At 39.6% G+C, this 18,493-nt stretch overlaps 1 protein-coding gene across 1 annotated transcript; it reads right to left on the bottom strand.

The window, feature by feature from the left end:
- Positions 1–907: 907 nt before the first annotated feature.
- LOC128946112 (protein FAM240B-like) lies at positions 908–2,439 on the bottom strand. Its single transcript, XM_054290018.1, has 2 exons — positions 2,300–2,439; positions 908–986 (listed from the first exon to the last, which is right to left on the bottom strand). Exons 1-2 carry the CDS (start codon positions 2,437–2,439, stop codon positions 908–910), a joined length of 219 nt encoding a protein of 72 aa, XP_054145993.1.
- Positions 2,440–18,493: the final 16,054 nt, after the last annotated feature.

The following is an 18,493-nucleotide window of genomic DNA, read 5'->3' as shown; positions in this document are numbered from 1 at the left end:
TTTCCTAATGAAGCATTAGGAAGGGGACAAGAAACATTTTTGACTAATGACAAATGTGGAAGAGGAAAATGGCTAAATTCTGAAAGTATGGGTCTTTAAGGAATAAATATTGGGTCTTAGAGGGAAAAGGTGCTAAAGAAAAACCTGCTTGTCTCTCATGAAGACAGAGAGCTGTGAGAGTGCACCAAGCTACTCTGTGAAACAGAGATATCAATCCACCTCTAGACAAGCCAGATCAGGCACCAGATCAGTGTCAGAGCCTAAAGTTATTCTACCAATGCTGGTATAGTGTCTCAAGTTAGCTAATATAGGTTGACCAAGTTAATGGGGGTTAATCAGGCAGCTCTTGTAGTTGTCTCACAGAAGCTGCTTATCAAAACATGTATGGTAACAGGTTAACAGGTGACTTCTAAGGTGGCAGCTGGGATCTATAGCTCCCACCAGTTTGGGCTTTACTAGAGGGATGTGGTGGCATTGTGCATGTCCTATATTCCTTAGTTTGAACTGGGCTGTGTTGTGTAAAAAATTAAAATCTCTACTATTCATTAAACCATCTAAATTTATTAGATTACAGTCAGTCTATACAGAAACCTAAAATATTGAGGAAGTGTTTTGCAGAGGACAACTGTGTAACTAAACTCTTTTCCCAGGCATCTACATCTCAGTGAACCATGATTGATTAGGGTTAAACACTTCAGAGTGCTACATTCTCCATTTGTCAAATGAAGGGACAGATGCGCAGTCTTGAAAGCAACAATTGACATTTCACATATGAAACTTCAAACAATGACAGCTAATTAATTATAGCTCATTTAAGCTACAGAGTAAAAATGACTTCAGCTTTTACATCATGCTTTCCTACAAAACAGATTTGTTTTCCCCCAAATGTGTAATGAGTGTGGGCTCTTCAGCTGGATGAGTCTTCAGATTGGGTCCTCAACATCTTTATCCGTTTTTCCAGCCTCTCCATCCATTCATTTCTGAGCCTAGGGACAGAAATATGGATCAGCTTGTCCTCATAATTTACATGGAATGGATTTTATACTCTTCATCTTTTCCACTGATTATATTCTTTGGTGTTCTTTCCCAATTGTCATGCAAATTTTCCTGCCGCTTTAGAGCTCTTTGCTGAATGGTACTTCAGGACAAGCTCTTAAATCCCAGTGAGAGATCACCTGTGCTTTGTGGTTCATCTCCATCTCCAGCGTGCCCTCTCTCGAGTGCCAGAGTGATTTGTCACCTGCACTGGAGATTGCCTGCTGCCACCTGCTGGGTCACATCACCCGGCACTTCCCCAGCCTCCCTCCCTGGGTCCCATCACCCCGCACTTCCCCAGCCTTGGAGACACTGCACATCTTGAAGCTTCTGTTAGACACATCTTGAGGCTTCTGCTAGACACATAACAGGTGGCTTTCAGTATTATGCGGCCCTTTATTTTCTTTTTGATAATATCTAAGTTCCACAGAAAGACTTACTCAAAGAGAAAGGTGAGGAATTTCCCAGTTGAGGAGCTGCAACATTGAGATGAGGTTAGTCACAAATGGATAAAACATGCTGGAGACCTATTCTAATGTTCCTTCATCCAGGGTCAGTAATGTAAGGCTGTCCTTGCTCTAATTTTTCAAGTATCAATGCAAAGACAGTTATGAGGAAGGCTTTGGGAAATTGCTTTCTTGTTAGATGAGCTCAAGCCAAAATACAATAAATACCAAAAGTATATATCTTTGCATACACCTTCAACTAATGGAGAATTGATGTGAAGTAAAACTGTGCTGTTCTTGCTGCAGACTACTCTTTCTTGCAGTGACTGATCAAGGGGAATGTGGCTGAATAAGGTCGATATGGCTATCAATGGTGGTTGCCTCAGTCAGTATGCTTGGATCATCCGCTTTATAGTGGATTTACCATATACAAATTAAACAATCTTAAATAATTCAAACTATTTGCTTGTGAAAGAAGACTACAGAGTAAGAATATGGGCCAGGTACACATCTGTGCTAGCTTCACTCTGAACAGAAGCCTTTATGTTCAAGACAAGTTTGCACTGTTAAATGTTGTCCTGTTCAGAAAGTTCAATGTTTTGGACTCATTATGGAACCAGAGTGAATTATTCTTCTATCCTATGACGTCATAGCTTAAACACGTTAGCATTACATCCTAATTTGGGAAGCTTTATTATTTTCCACAAATCTAAATTACCTTCAGATTTCATTGCAGGACTTAAGTATTGGTATTACTTTTTAAAGAAAAATAATTACAATGCAAACTCAAGTAAGCTTTCTGGATGCAGATTACCCACTTTGTCAGAGCGCTTCTTCGCTGACGTTCCTTTTCACTTTGCAGATACTGAGTTTGCTGTTCGATGGTCTTTTCCCAGAAGTTCCTCAGGTCGCTGGTTTCACAGCCCCGCACTTCATGACGCATATACTGGCTATTCATTTTCTCTAAAGGAAAAATTTGAAACAACTGTATGACAAGTTACTGCTTCCTCATCCATTTTCATGGCTAAAGCAGATTCTTGATATTTTGGATTTTCATCATTAGGGTCACACAGTCCTTTTTTGGTAGGATCAGGATAACTATGGGCATGACTCATTATTTAAGCTTTTCTTTCCTAGCTCTGACACTTAAGGATATGCTGTCTACAGTGATCTGAATTCTTACTTGTGTACTTAAAATATCTCTCACATCCATCTGACTGTGACATTTATGTTCACAATCAGGACAGTGCTCTTGTATTCTGTAATTTAGCAATTAGGATACTTTTTACTATACTCACAAACAAAAAAATTGCCATATTAATTGAGACTTTTTGGCCCCATTATTTTCACGTCTCTAAAATTTTAAAGTAACTATTGTTCTGATGATTTGCCTTTAATTATTCTGGCACTTAGCTTTATTTGGAAATGTAGAAAATTTATATATATAAAAGTAGACACATAATTTCATAAGATGATGACTTGCAAAACCCACCTTGTTTACTAATTATTTGCCCCTTTTCTTCAAATAGATTCAAATTCATTGAATATATTCTTGTATATAAAGAATGCAGTGATTCTGCATTTCAGCTTTGGTTAATGTCATCTTAAAATAAATTCTGGAGTGAATCTTATCCTAGGGAAAGAATATTTGCCTCAGGATGACTCTTTGTGGGCTAACAGTAAATTCCCTGTATGCCACATTGCAGCCAGAAAATTGTATCTTTACTTTCAAAACTTCATTAAATATGAAATTAGTATATTCATGCTGTCTTTCAAATTGCTATGTGTTTTTACATGAACATGCCATTATAATATTTTCCAGATAATTTAATTTTTTTAACAAGTATTTAGGGCCCTCTCATGCATTGTTTGAATTCATGGAAATTATTTGCAATTTATTTTAATCAGAGCCATAGAGAGATAGTAAACAAGCCCCTCAAGACTATCTTGGAAAAGCTGGAAGAAACTGCTGCCATTCCCCTGCCAGGCATCATAAGAAAACACAAAACTGGGAACTCATCTTTACATAATTGGCTGTTTTGTGAAAAATTGACAGACACATTATAGAGACACTGTGAGCAGAGGATAAAATCAGCCCTTTTGAAGAGAAACCCCCTTTCTGCTGGGATTTCCCTGTAACTCCCCTGTGGTTCCCTGTAAAGCCTTCACAGGTCAGCTCATGGCCTCCAAATAATAGAAGCACAATGCTTGAGCCCAACTCTTGCAGAAAAGAATTACTGAGCATATTTTCTGGTCCTGAGCAAATTATAGCTGGATGTATAATTGTTGACATTAGTCTGTAATGTGAATTGCAAGTATTGCTGTGCTAGGGGATAACCAATTTCAGGTCAAAAAGTTCACTTAATACATGCGCATGTTTTCATAAAATTTATGTATTCTATAAATATACACATATATATCTATGCTAACCCAAATATTTCTTCCCAGGTGGCAGTTACTAGCCTTTTAAACTTTTTGTGTATGAGGAGTAATCTTCAAAGGTATGAGAAAGATATGGTAAAAGCCATCTAAGTAAAACTAATGGACTTTCCACTCTAGAAGTTAATCTCTAAGAATAACTCATTCTGAAGTGCAGGAAGAAAAATTCCCCTATATACCTGGGGCTCCAACATAAACTGCCAGGAAAAAATGTCTTCAGGTTTCTTTATCAGAAGAGATAGCAAATCATAATAACTTCATCCTTCTGAACTATTATGAATTCCTGTCTAATATACTGTGGATGCATCTTTTTTATATATATATATGTATGACGGTAAATATCACTCCTGAATAAGGCAAAATTATGGAACTCATTTTTACGAGGTGTAATTGAGCCCTAGCATATATTTTCAGAATATACATATCCTTTACTGGTTTTTAATGTTATGCCTCCTGACATGATTGGATATGTTCTTGGTACTGGGTTTAATGCATTTTGTAGATGTGTCTTTGTATCACCTGCCCCCACAGCAGAAAAAATCACAAGGAAAAAATTTAAAGCCACTAAAAGAGATATCCGGAAGTAGTTTCCATTGCTATTCGCTTTACATCTGGTGCTGGCAGTATTTAGAAGAATGTTAGAACTCTGTTGAGACTATAAAGTGTGTGTAATGCTATCCATTGCAGATTTGGGGGCTTCTTTTTCCTTCTTTTTTTCTTTTTTCCCTTTTCTTTTCTTTTTTTTTTTTTTTAGGTATGTGAGGTGGGGCAGGGACAGGGACACTTTTCTCTGTCTGTGATCTGTGATATTTTCTCTGTGTGTGTTTGATCAGGCACACTATTGTCCAAGTCATTTTTTCTTAACCTTTTATACTGTCTTAACATATGGCTATTTTGGTGCCAAATTTTGTCTTCCTCAGTTCTTAATATTTGTTTTCATTTCCCCTATGGCTAGAGAACTCTCAAATATGTACAAGCAGGATCAAAGTTACTGAACACATCAGAATTTCTGCATCATTACTTATACTTATACGTTGTTGATAAATGCAGTATGCAAATATGGAAGCATTTACTTCTCTGAACTGTAGAATCACCGTATCCCAAATTATCTTATATTTTGAATTAATCTGTTTGAGCCTGTTCATGGTGACTGTAGGAACAGCCCAATACCCCCACTGAAATAACTCACGTGGTTTCTTTTACCTTTATGCATCACGTGCATAGATGTTTGAATTCACCTCTGTCCTGCCATCCATTTTATAAACCATAAACTTTCAGTGCATGTGAGCAGTCAGGGATATCAGACCTAGTCTATCACTATTTCTCCAGCTCTCATATTTTTCTCTCCTACTTCAGCTGTTTTCAGAGGAGTGTAACAGGGCTTAAGCCTGTATCATGACTTTGCAGCAGCAGTTATCACCTGGAAACAGTTTATTTTCATGCCTTGAAGCCTCATTCAGAGTAGTTAGGATAAGGGGCCTCATTTAATAGGGAAAGAGAAGAATGGAAAAGATTTCAGGGAAGCAGCCTCCTAAGCAGCCTGGACAAATAACCTCTGTATGATGCAACAGGTGAGCAGAAACAAGCTATTAAAGCACACAGGCAGTTGTGATGCACTTTTATAGACCTTGCAGTTAGTTCTGACTTTAACTGTCCTGCCACAGCTAGGACTAAATATTTTTAAGCCTCTAGTGACAATCCTTCAAGAGAACAATGATGAGAGGCTCTTTCTGGTAATCTTCTCTGACAGGCATGGTTGCAAGCCAATGGACAAATGTAGGCACTCTCAAATGAAAGGAATAACATGATAACCTCTAGGAAGGCTTTATCCAACACATGATAACGATGACTGCTTATTTTTAGATTTAATAATTTTAGAGCAATTTGGTATTATCTAGCCTCAATTTGCTAAAGGAGGTCTTTCAAAGTTAGGGAAGCTGTGACACTAGTACTATTAGCTAGAACTCAGAAATTATATTGGTTGAACAAAAGAGGGATGTAAAATCAATTTAATATGACATCTCGACTTCTAGGTAAAAGAAAAATCAATAGTTTGAGACTAAAATTCACTGATTCTGAGAGAAAATACTACCACCACCAGAAACATTTTTTCACTTAGAGAATTGGAAGTCAAAAGTTTCTTAGGCAGAAGAAAGAATGTAAAGAAAAGTGTGGAATTTCTTCCTCTAGTAGAACACATTGTTATATGAAATGTAGTTTTAAAATTTATAAAACTTTTAATGAGTCGGGAGAGCTATTTTTCCTCCTTCTTGTGTTTCTTACAAAGCACAATCAGTCAGAGTTTTCAGGGTCTTATGCATTTCCCTAGAAATAATACAATATTTTATTGTTCTGACTTTACTTGGACCCTGCTTTGTGACTATGGTTATTATATATTCATTGAATTATAAAAATTGAATTATATATATAGGGGAGAATACCATCTATGCCTGTACTGTTTGATGTAAAACCAGTCAGAAATCTGTTTTGATTTTGGAAAAGAAGACTAGTGATCATATTCATGATTCTCCTCTTTTTCCTTGGGTCTAGGATATGTCATTTATCTTCTGCTTCTGCAGCTGGCAGTAATTCACATCTCAAAGGGTTGACTGATGCTTCCTTTGAGATCCTGCCTAGGGAAGCATGCTGGTTTCAAGTCTAACTTGGGTCTCCAGACTCTGGTTAAAACTATTCAGAGGCAGGAGCGAGCACTTTAGTATAATGCTCTGTACCCTTTGGTTTGTGTGGCATGTTGTACAGCGCAGTTTCTCTCATGAGTGCCACTCGTGAGCAGCTTGTGGGAGAGGTTTCTCACAGCTTGCTCTCACAGTTTCCTCTTCCTTTCTGCCTTGTTTATGAGCAGTTTTGGGAGGACATGATCTGGAGCACCAGCCTGGGGATGGGGAAGGCTGCTGTGGTCTTCTGGTGCACACAAGTCCTTAATTGTCCCAGCGTCTTCCAAAAATTACTAGTGTATCTCATCAGTGAAGATGTGTGACTTTCCATGTGTACTGTGCAATCTTATTTTCACTTGCAGTTCAGCATTACTACCAATCTGTGCTTTTTCCTTTGCAAACAGTATTGTCTGGAGTTTGCTATGAAATGAGGATATTCCAGGTAAGTTATTTATTCTGTCACCAGTATTTCATAATTTGGCAGAGTTTGAAATACATGGTCTTACCAGAGTGTGTTCAGTGAGGGAGTTATTCTCTGGGTATAAATTTCAATCAATTTAATTAGATTTCTCCACATATTGAGAATTTTCTGTGTGTGAAAATGACAACCATACTGACAGATGACTGAGCAATACTAGTAGGAGTTACAGGTGTGCACCTAGCAAATTATTTCTAGCAGATGCATTAAGCAGTTTTAATATTTGACAATGTTTTCACTCAAGTACTATGTAGCAATCTCTATTCAACCATTATCCTTTCTCCTAATTCCTACAATCCTTTATTGCTTTTCTGTGAGAAGTGATGGATCTGAGTCTATTTTTTCTAATAAGGAGAATAGTTTTTCTTCAAATGCTTTTCAATTGTAGAAAATTTGGACAAACAAACATATTAAGACAAGGCTTTGCAGTAGCTACATGGATTTTGCATCTCATACTGCTATGGTGTCAACATCAATGCCTTTGAATGCCATGCACAATATTTTATTCTGTCCTTCTCATCTGATGGGCTTCAGTTCTTTTCATCTGCTTTCACTTTTTTCTGGATATCAGACGCCTGAACAATGGAATTATCAAACTGGAGGGAACTGATTCTGTGCCTTGATCTTCTGTACTAGAGGGTTCAGCAGTCCTTTGGCTGAGGACTAAAATTCTTAAAACTTTTTGAACAAAACATTTGAGGAATCAATACTTTCATTTTCCTCCAGGTAACCCATTCATTTATTACTATCCTAGTTCTGCTCCCATGCCTGTTTTTTTATATTTTTCTACTTGCTGCCTTCCATTCTGCACTGCCTCTTCTCCCTCAGCCTGCAGCCTAGGGATTCTGTGAAAGGTCCCTTTGATTTTCCCCTCTCTCTGGCATCATGTCTATTGAGTTTCTGATCACATCCTCTTCACCTCCCATGCCAGCCCTCCTGCATAACCTGACTGATTTGGACCTGTGCTTTCAAACACCTTTCTGGCTTGTTTCCTCACCTCTGCTGCTCCATCTGGAAAAATCTCTTTCCACTTCTTGCTGGAGCTGCATTTGACACAGTGATAGAATAAGCTGAATTGGTAGGGACACACAAGGATCATCAAGTCCAGCTCCCAATCCTGTGCAGCACCAACCCCAAGAGTCACACCATGTGCCTGAGAGGACTCTCTTGAATTCTTCTTGAACTCTGTCAGGCTGATGCTGTGACCACTTCCCTGGGGATCCTGTTCCAGTCCCCAGGCATCCTCTGCATGAAGAACCTTTTCCTGATATCCAATTTAAACTTCCCCTGGCACAGCTTCATACCATTCTCTTGTGTCCTGTCACTGGTCACAAGAGTGAAGAGATCTGTGTCTGTCCCTCCTTCTCCCCTCATGAGGAAGTTGTAACTGCAATGAGTTCTGTCCTCAGTCTCCTCCAGACTGAACAAATGAGGTGACCTCAGCTGCTTCTCATAAGGCTTCTCCTTCAGACCCTTCACCATCCTTGTTGCCCTCCTTTGGATGCTCTTTTATAGTTTAATGTCTTTTTCACATTGTGATGCCCAAAACTGCACCCATGCAGGTATTACTAAATGATCCCTGGATAACCTTTTCTTCACCCCTCTGCTGCCCAAGTTTTTCTACTCCCTGCATCTGGCTCCCTGTGGGGGCTGCCTGCATTCCCATGCATCCTGCCACCAGCGCACACAAACAGGGCTGTGGTGGCAGTTGCATAGAGGTGAGCAATAAGCAAACAGGTATTAAAAAGTGATATACAATAAATAAATGTCCAAGTGCCTTTCCTGACCTTTCTATATATTCATTCGATTTTTATTGACTTCTAATTTTCAGTGTCTAAGGCATATTTAAAGTGGCTGTGGTTTGCTCAGGAGATCAAATGTTGTTTCTGATCATTAGACTTTCCCCACTGCTGGATACATTTGAAGCCTGATCCTATGAACTACTGAATTCATAATATCAAGCATATAGAATAAATTAATATTTATTGGTCAAGGATCTTGAATGCACTTTGCTTTGTTGTTTGATTTTTGATTACAGGAAGACTCAGTGTAGGATCAAAGAAGATAAATTTTGCCCAGGGCTCATGTCCTTTATTAGATCATCCAGTTCAGAGAAAACATGCAAGAGAAATCTTTCCTGATTCATGTGAAGGTGCCTACCATTGAATTAAAATGCCTCAAGGCAGCAGATCACAGTTAAAAAGCCTTTGAGAGATGAGTGAGAGAGAAAGAGAGTGTATGTGTGTGTGTGTGTGTGTGTGTGTAACCTCGACTAGCATTAGCCCATCAGTTGAGAATGTACAGCCGTATCTCTTGGTGTTTTATTCAGGATTGTGACATGGAAATTATCTGTAAATATTTCTTCTGTATCAATGCTACTCAACTTCCTTAGAATTCTGCTAAACTGGGCACTCTTCCCTGGCATTTCCCTCACACTCTCATTTTTCCTAGAATATATTTTTGTGAGAATAAAAGTTAGAGAACAAATACATTTCTTGTTGACATTATTAGGGAAAACTCACTACAAAAAACAAATACTTTCTTACCTTTGGAGCAGGACTCTTGCAAATAAATTCTCTGTGTGACACAAACGAGGAATATTACTACTGCAGCCGTGGCTTCTCCAGTGTCACAGAGCAGTAATGAAATGCATCCCTCGGTACTTTTTATTTGAAGTGTGGGTAACATAAATCCTTCATCATATCAAGGCTATTTTGAACAGAACCAACAGAGAGATAAGATCATTTAATGAACTTTGCAGCCCCCTGCCTGAGATGACCGTGAAACACAGGCCCCCTTGAGACCATGCATCCCTCCCACACTGGCAGATACCTCAAAGAGCATGACTTGGCAAGTGATGAGAATTTTCTTTAAAATGCCTGCTAGTATTATCCATTTTAATAATCTTCCTATGAAGCTTGAAAAATTCCACACTAGCGTCTTAGCTGTAATGGAGGCTGAAATGGTGTGACAAATCGCACTCAGATTTGTATTACAGGGTGACTTACAGAAGTATGCGCTACCTTGGTGTTGTTTAATCTAAGGATGTGTGCTTGATTATGACCTATTACAAAATCTGTTCTCTTCAAGGCAATTGTCACGGGAATTGTCTGTATGTTTAGCATTAGCTCACAAAATGCGTTAAAGCAGCAGTACTTTTACCATTTAGAGTTGTTGTAAGTCTATTACAGATGAATGCTTGTATCATTACATTTCATTTTCTGAGGAAAAGGTTTTGTAGGTTTGGCTGATGACAGATGCATGCACTTATCTCAGTTTTCATTAAATCCATCTACATTGCTAATGTACCATATGTGATGATGGCTTAAGCAGTTCTTATACAACTGCTGATTATCTTAACCTTACCTTTCTTTGTTGTAATTTTTCAGACCCCAAGTAGCAAAAGCAGCAGCCATTAGATGGATGCTGCTGTAGTTCATATTTGCTTATTTACTTTTCTGCAGTTTCCTTTACAGCACAAAAAACCTGTGCAAAACCTAGGAGCTACAGCCTTTGTCTGTAAAGGAAAATTTCAGTTATTTCTAAAACCTGGTCAATAAATTTAACTCCGAAGAAACAGTACCTATTAGCTTTCTTCAGTGTGTCCAATTCCACCTCATATCCTATGAGAACACAGAAATCAACTTGTCCCTCCACACACGTGATAACAATGGTAATGTGGTCTCAAATCTTTAGGACCATTATACATATGTGGCATTGAAAAAAGAAAACAACAGCAACATATCATAGGTAAAACTGATTGCTCTGTTTTTGGAAAAATAGCTCAAATTCTGGCTGGCTTTGGAAATCACAAACAAATACAATCTGCTTGGTGAATATTAAAATAATATGGTGTTATAAAAGGAAGCCCAGGCTTGATGAAGTGGCGCTGACCACCATGGTGCTGCAGAACAACAGAACTGCCTCCTTGCCATTTGACTCAGAGCTTGAGTAACATTTCCTGTTTGCTAAACACATCTTGTTAAATTTGCAATGAATTTGAAGGTTTGTTTGGTTTCTAATGTTATATTGTTGTCAATACCTTCCATAAATATTTGCAAAGATGGAATTTCGGGGGGGACTGCAGTGTCCAGGCTTCATCAGACCAGAACATGTATTTCTGGCCAGATATTCTCTAGAAGCATGGGCATTTGTGAAGTTTAGATGCCCTCTGTAAAGGACGGCCAAAATGTGATAAGACATTGCACATGCTCTGGTCATCTGCAGTAGATTAGGTACATTGTTTATTATACTTGCTGATTGTATTTACAATGAACATTTAATCTGTGCATTCACAGTGACTTCTAGTGAAAGACAAATGGTGCATCCAGAAATCCTGGACAGAACTAGTACTCTGCTGGGCTACCCATATGTGAAAACAGTTCAGGTGACAGGTGATTGGAAAAACATGGCTCACTCTCAAAAGCAGGGCAGCCTTTATACACAGCCCGAAAGCTATTCAGGCTGTTTGTGCACCTCAGCCCTTGTTTACTTCATAAGCATATCTCACAGCTGCTTACCAGAAACTTCTTGGATAACAGCTCTCATCTCTAGTATGCAAAAGTTCTTGTAAGCACCTGCTTAATATCCTTAGCAGAGACCACAGAAGAGTCTGCAAAATAATGGATGGAATGTAGACCTTTGGCGTTTGAGGTGTTACTTATCTGCAGGAATCAAATCCTGTCTTAGTGTGTGCTGTTGTTCATGTGTGGGAGAGTTGGAAATAAAAGTAGCAGTCAGCTCTTACTCTTACACAAGTAATCCTGGTACATTTAGTCTGTATTTTGTCACCCAAGACACATCACTGTATGGGTATTCTTAGACCTGATGCTAAAGGAGAGGGGGTGAAAGGAAAAGACATTTCACAGAATCTTGCCGATTAAGAAAACATCTCGCGCTTCTTTTCTCTTTAATGCTAGAGGGAAAAAAATCAGGAGAAGTAAGTTTTTTAAGCAGATATTGTACCGTGTTCTTGGGGTGACTTCCTTTGGTATTCACTGTGCACCTGGTATTCACATCCTCCTTGTTCTGGATTGATGCAGTGGCAGCTGGAAAGTTGTGAAGAGGGATTTCTGTCACTATTGGACTGTGTCCTCATTGGTCAGGTGGAGCACAGGTCATAGAAACTTTAGCAACCCTCTTCAAACTTCACAAATTCTAGAATGGAGCCAATTATTTAGATAGAAATTAGGAGTCTGATCAGTTTAGGTGTCTTTCTGTAGTGGCTAGACCCTGTATGGATTCCAGACACCCATTAAAGCCTCTTTATCACTCTCCTTCACAAAAGGACAGGGGAGACAAAATATAATGAAGGTTCATGAGCTGAGATAAAGACTGGGAGAGATCACTCACCAAATAGCATCACAGGTAAAACAAATTTGAATAGGGGATATTAATTGTATTTATTACCCACAAAATCAGAGCAGGATAATGAGAAGTAAAATAAATCTTAAAAACACCTTTCCCTACTCCTCTCTTCTTCATGAACTCTACTTCTTCCCCTCCACCAGCATGAGGAGATGGGGAATGGGGGCTACAGTTAGTTAATCACACGTTGGTGTCCCTCTTCAGGGAGAGTAGTCTTTCCCCTGCCCCGGAGTGGGGTCCATACCACAGGAGAGAGTTCTCCACAAACTTCTCCAATGTGAGTTCCTTCCATGGGAAACTGTCCTCCACAGACTGCTCCAGCCTGGATCACACGGTGCAGTCTTGCAAGGACAGGCCACAGGGTCACAGATCCCACCAGAAAACCTGCTCCAGACTGAGCTGCTCTCTCCACAGGTCTGCCAGGGGCCTGGGCCTGCAAGGGCCTCCCAAGGATTCACAGCCTCCTCTCAGGCATCCACCTGCCCTGACATAGGTCTCCTTCCTTCATGGGCTGCAGGTGGATCTCAGCATCCCCATGGACCTCCATGGGCTGCAGGGACACAGCTGCCTCACCATGGGCTGCACCAGGCGCTGCAGGGGAATCCCAGCTCTGATGTTTGGAGCAGCTTCTCTCTCTCTTTCTGCACTGACCTTGCCGTCTACAGGGCTGTTGTCTTCTCTGGCCACACTTACATCTGCACAACAACTTCTTTTTCCATTAAATATGTTATTCCAGAGGAGTTATCGCTATTTCTAATTGACCCAGACTTGGCCAGTGGCACATTTGTCTTTGAAGCTGCCAGGAATTGGTTGTACTGAATACAGAATTTCTCATAAAATACCTGTGTGTCCCTTGCTGATACTAAAACCTGGCCACACAAACCCAACACTGTACCTTCCCAAGATAGCTGATTGTTAACTGATTTTCACATTTCTGTAAATACTTGCAGTGTAAGTTTATTAAAATCTTCCTTGGAGGACCACCACTAGTCCTTTATCAGGTCTAGTAGCCCAGAGTGAAAAAGCAGGCAGGATGATCATTGATGGACTGCCCTGCAGCCAATGCCATGCTGGGGACACGATGTTTCCATGTCCCCCTGTCCCACATGTGTTGGTTTGAACCAATGTTGTGTTGGCATCTCTGAGAGTACATCTGGGGAAAACACACCTGCTTGAAAGGTTTTAGCTCTGCCTGCTGGGTGGGATACTGAGTGTTGGACTAAAAATTGTCATGACTGGATAACTGAAAAGGTCACCTAATTTCACTGAGGTTTACAAACTCATTTTTCCTCTCTTGGGCAAAGCCTTGGATTGGGTGGTTGGCACTTTTTTTAAATAACATTAAAAAGTCAGGATTAAGTAGGAGCTGGAATTCCACTTCACATGGAATAAAATAATATCTTTCATCTAAACAGAATTTTTCCTCTGAGTGCATTCTCAATGGTGCGCACATCGCATCATTCATGCCTATGACACACAATTGTTTTCTTTATAAATACCTCTTACAGGATAATCTCAAGGTCAGTAAAGTGGCAGAATGAAGAGCCTTCATGTTTTATTAGCTGAATGAAACTTCTTATTGGCACCAGTTACATGACACCTGAAAGATTTACAGAAGCTGCTTTGTGTTTATTGTAATCATGATATTGCCTTTGTGCAATCAGAAAAATTAGATATGTAAGATCCACTAGTAGCTTTTTGTAATGCTCTTATTAGTGGCCTATCTGAAGCTTTTCCATGCTTCTATTTTTTCCCAGGATTGTAAAGTTTTCAAGCAGTTTAAATTGTATCAAGCTGTTATTTAGACATTGGAGCTGCTAGATGCACAGATGCTCCCTATGGAAGTGTAATTAGCCTGACTCTGTGCACTGCAGGGGAGAAGTTTACTGCAAAAAAGGAAAAAGCTGCTAGCATCACCTGCTCTGCCCTAGCATTTCTATGTGTTTGACACTACCTTCCAGTCCAAATGAAATTCTATGGTGACCTGTCCAGAAAGGCTTCTATGATATGTTGAATTTGCCTGCAATTTTGACATGGACGATTTTCCATCTTATTATGACAGGTGAGTTAGGAAAAAAATTGTTCTAGACACCCTCAGGCATCAGTTTAATGAGTGCAGGAAAGAGATTTTTGATCCTCTGTTAAAATCAGCCAATGCAGATCCTGCTCCAGTGCATATATTTTTTGAGCTGGGGCTGGGGTATAAAAATTGAGGAGAGAAACAATAACTCAGTGGAGTAAACAGCATCTTAAGGGTTTTTTTAAATAGCATTATAGTTCATATACAGCCAAATTTTTGGTGCTTCAGTTAGAAATAGTTGAATGGGTCGAACTGGAGCTGTTGGAGACAGCAAACTTACTGCTAACAAATTTATGAAGGTTCAGAGGGATTTTGCTGTTGGTAATAATTTCCATTTGATGATGTCAGATACTTTGATGATAGGGAAATAGAAATTTAGGGCAGTGTATTGATTGCATGACTTTTTATAATCTTTTAATATCCCATAGAACTTAACTATTTGAGCACTCTGTACCTCTTATAGAGGCAAATGCTACTTCACCATTTTCTCTATGGAAGCTCAATCTCTCTTTGGATGAGTTTGAACTATTTTACTTGGGAAGAAGGTAAGGTAAGGTAAGGTAAGGTAAGGTAAGGTAAGGTAAGGTAAGGTAAGGGGAAGGATGATAGAGGCTTTTAAAACTGATTTTCATGGTTGTGGATTAATCTGTGGTTGTAGTTCCTTCGTGAACACCTCAAGGATTGTGTTGCTGTACCCTTGCTGTGCACCAACTGAATCCCAATTTTAACTCAAACTTTACTTAGAACCAAGCACAGATGTACATACTTTGCTTCTACCAATGTGTCAGAGATCTGTGACTCAGGGCTTTACCATGTCAGTTAAACAAGATGATAAGCAGGCTGTCTTTTGCTGCTTCTTGGCTCCAGTTAAGACTGTATCCTCATTAAAAAAACAGACCAGACTTTATTCTGGCTGGCCTGAGAATTTGAGCATGAATGTGGGATCTGGGGGCCCATTCTGCCTTTTGTGTGCTTCCCAGAAAGAAATTTGGTTTAGCTCTTGCACTCAATCCAGCAATGCAATGTAATTTGGATATGACAGTCTGTCACCAACATGTTTCTTTAAGACACAGACCTAAAACGTCCATTAGAAGTTGCCATTATAAAAGTCTCTTGCTAATACAGCCCTCATCGAGCAAGATTGCTGGCAAGATTACAAAGGCACCAGGTATGTGTTAAGTAAAACCTAAATCGTGGCAGATTACACTGTAGCCGACTCTGGAAACTCCAACACTGCAGAAGTTCTGTTTCTTTAGTCAACCAGCTTGGAGACACAGATCTGTCATCAAACAGACAGCTTTAAGGAGGGATGAATGCCAGTAGAAATGGCGGGGTGTTTTTGTTTATTTCCCTTTGCATTAATGTATATAGCAAATGCAAACTAGAAGAGATGATAAATAGTTTTAAGTGTGACTGCTATGACCATTTAGGCCACTTTCTAAGTACAGATTTAAATGCCTAATATTTTGTATCCGAAGTTGAATCTTTTGTTCATAGTTGTTGAGGGAGGACCACAATAACTTTAAATGAAACAAAAAAAAAGGAAATCATAAGTTGCATCAGCTACAAACATTTTTCTGAACACGAACAGAAAAAATTCTTTCCTTGTCTGTTGTGTACACAAGTACTGATGATAAAATTTTTAAATGAGGAACCTGAACTTACATTAGTTTTTGGGACCTCACATGATATATCCCAGAAAACCCCTGAGGAAATTGGCTGATGTAGCCACCAAGACACTCTCCATGATGTTTGAAAAGTCATGGCAGTCTGGTTGAGTTCCAGATAACTGGAAGAAGGGAGACAATGCACCTGGTCTTTAAAATTGATAGAAAGGAAGATCCTGGAACCTACTGACCTGTCAGCATCACCTCTGTGTCTGGGAAGATCGTGGAACAAATCCTCCTCGAAGCTGTGCTTGGGCACATGGAGAATGGGGAGGTGATTCAAGACATCCAGCATGACTTCACCAAGGGCAAATCCTTCCTGACTGACCCAGTGGCCTCCAGTGATGGAGTAACAACACCAGTGGACAAGGGAAGGGTCGTGGCTACCTCAATGCCTTTTTAGTAGGACCTGCTGTGCAAGAACAAGGGGTAATGGTTTCAAACTGAAACACAGTATATTTAAACTAAATACAGGAAGAATATTTTTATGATGAGGCTAGTGAAATACTGGAATAGATTGCCCAAGTACATGGTAGATGATTCATCCCTGGAAACATTCAAGGTCATGCTGGACAGGGCTCCAAAGAGCCTGATCTAGTAAAAGGTATCAGTGCTTGTAGCAGGGGCATAGGATTAGATGGCTTTGAACATCTCTTCCAACACAAAGTGTTCTAAGATTCTGTGACTCCATCTAACAATAGAGGATAAGGACAACCTTCTTCTAGGTTTGCAGAAGAATTAACAACTTCATTAAATGAACCAACAAAATTAGAAACGTCTAAGTATTTAAAGGTTATTTAATGTCTGAAAGAAGACCTATAAGCAGCAGGAGGAAATATACTTTTTTGCTTTCCACATGTGTTTAGAAAATTTTTGTCTTGAAGGGAAGATTATTCTTGTCAGCATTTGTGTCATTGTCACTTCTGATCAGGACAACACAATACCCATGGGGCTTCATCACTCAGCAAATATGTTTGCTGTATTACTTTATGCTCAAAGCAAGTAGGTTTTTCTTTCTTTCTCTCTCTCTAGTCCTTCCTATAGGCTAACTGCTCAAAGTTTCTAGCCATTACATGTACATAAAAATTTACCATATCAATAATTTCTGTGAAAACACCTATTTTAATGGGATAAGAGAACCTGACCCTATTAGACTCTATTATGTATCAGTTGCCTTCTGGCTGTGAATACCATTAATGCTGTACATTTGCTGTATGTGCTGTACATGTCTTTCAAGTAGAACTCAGGCATCTGAATCACTCACTGACTTTCTTGTCAGAGAGCTGCCTCATGGATGAAAGTGTTGGATGACTGTAGAAATTCCTAGTGGAAGTGCAATAACTTGAGTGCTTTAAACCAGTAGCGTGAAAACAAGAACGTGTGGAAATCTCTGAGAAGTCCTTAGGTGGGTTGTCTCCTGTTGCATCTACTCTTTCTCCAAATTGTTCCACAAGTTGTGTAAATTTTCTTGGGAGCTTGGGGTCAGCAACCAGAATACACATTGGTCACGAGTGCTCAACAGCTCTGAAAATGAAAAGCCATATGGACCAAGGAGACTGTTGATGCAGAGAGTCAAAAAATCCCTCTTACGTGCTGGTGTTAAGGTAACTACACAAACCAATGACCCTATAAAAGAAATAGGCCTGAAATAGAAACCTCCTTCAATATAAAGTAAGCCCCGTGAAATCAGTACCAATGGGTCCTCTGATCCTGACAAGAAGGCTGCCAGTGCCAAGAGTGCAGCTGGAATCCCTTGTTACTCCCCCATTTGACTTCATACTCATGATCTTGTGTAGGCAGTTGGGAGACATCTGTGATTCTCATCACAAAACCAGATCTTGTTTTTCAATAGTCCCACCATTATTTTGAAACTCAATTTTTTAAGGTTTTTAAGAGAGTTCACCATTTATTTTCAAGGACATTGAACCTTTTGGGGAATTTGATAGGCAGCACCTTCTCTTCACAACCATGAGCTCCTATTACACATCTGCAAAGTGACTACTCTTATATGACCTCTTCCTCCTTGTCTGCCATGGTTTCTCCATTAGCTGAGGCTGCAGTTACCTACTAACAGCTGTGTGAGCCCGTGAGGAGCTGCCTGTGTCCTTGAGCAGCTCCTCTGGCTAGCTGCACTGGGTGACTGCGTGCACCAAGGCAAAAAACCAGGAGGTAATAAAAAAATGTGCAACCTAACACACAGGTTAATGACTCCTTCTTCAAGTAACATAGGCCCTACTCCCTGCGACTTCACCCCTGTACCCATAATATATTCCCATGTGTTTTGTACATATCTCAGTATTTTTAGG

Source organism: Melozone crissalis, unplaced genomic scaffold (genome assembly GCF_028551555.1).
Source record: "Melozone crissalis strain CALT ecotype California unplaced genomic scaffold, PUWL_Pcris_2 ptg000005l_1, whole genome shotgun sequence".
Taxonomy (NCBI): domain Eukaryota; kingdom Metazoa; phylum Chordata; class Aves; order Passeriformes; family Passerellidae; genus Melozone; species Melozone crissalis.
The sequence above is the reverse complement of the archived record's forward strand: the minus strand, read 5'-3'. Positions and strand labels throughout refer to the sequence as shown.

Excerpts from the sequence above, each read along its gene's own strand:
- LOC128946112 (XM_054290018.1), bottom strand. The coding sequence starts at position 2,439 with ATGAATAGCCAGTATATGCGTCATGAAGTGCGGGGCTGTGAAACCAGC. Across the intron at positions 987-2,299 it reads CGAAGAAGCGCTCTGACAAA|GCTCAGAAATGAATGGATGG; the intron begins GTGGGTAATCTG and ends TTCTGTCCCTAG.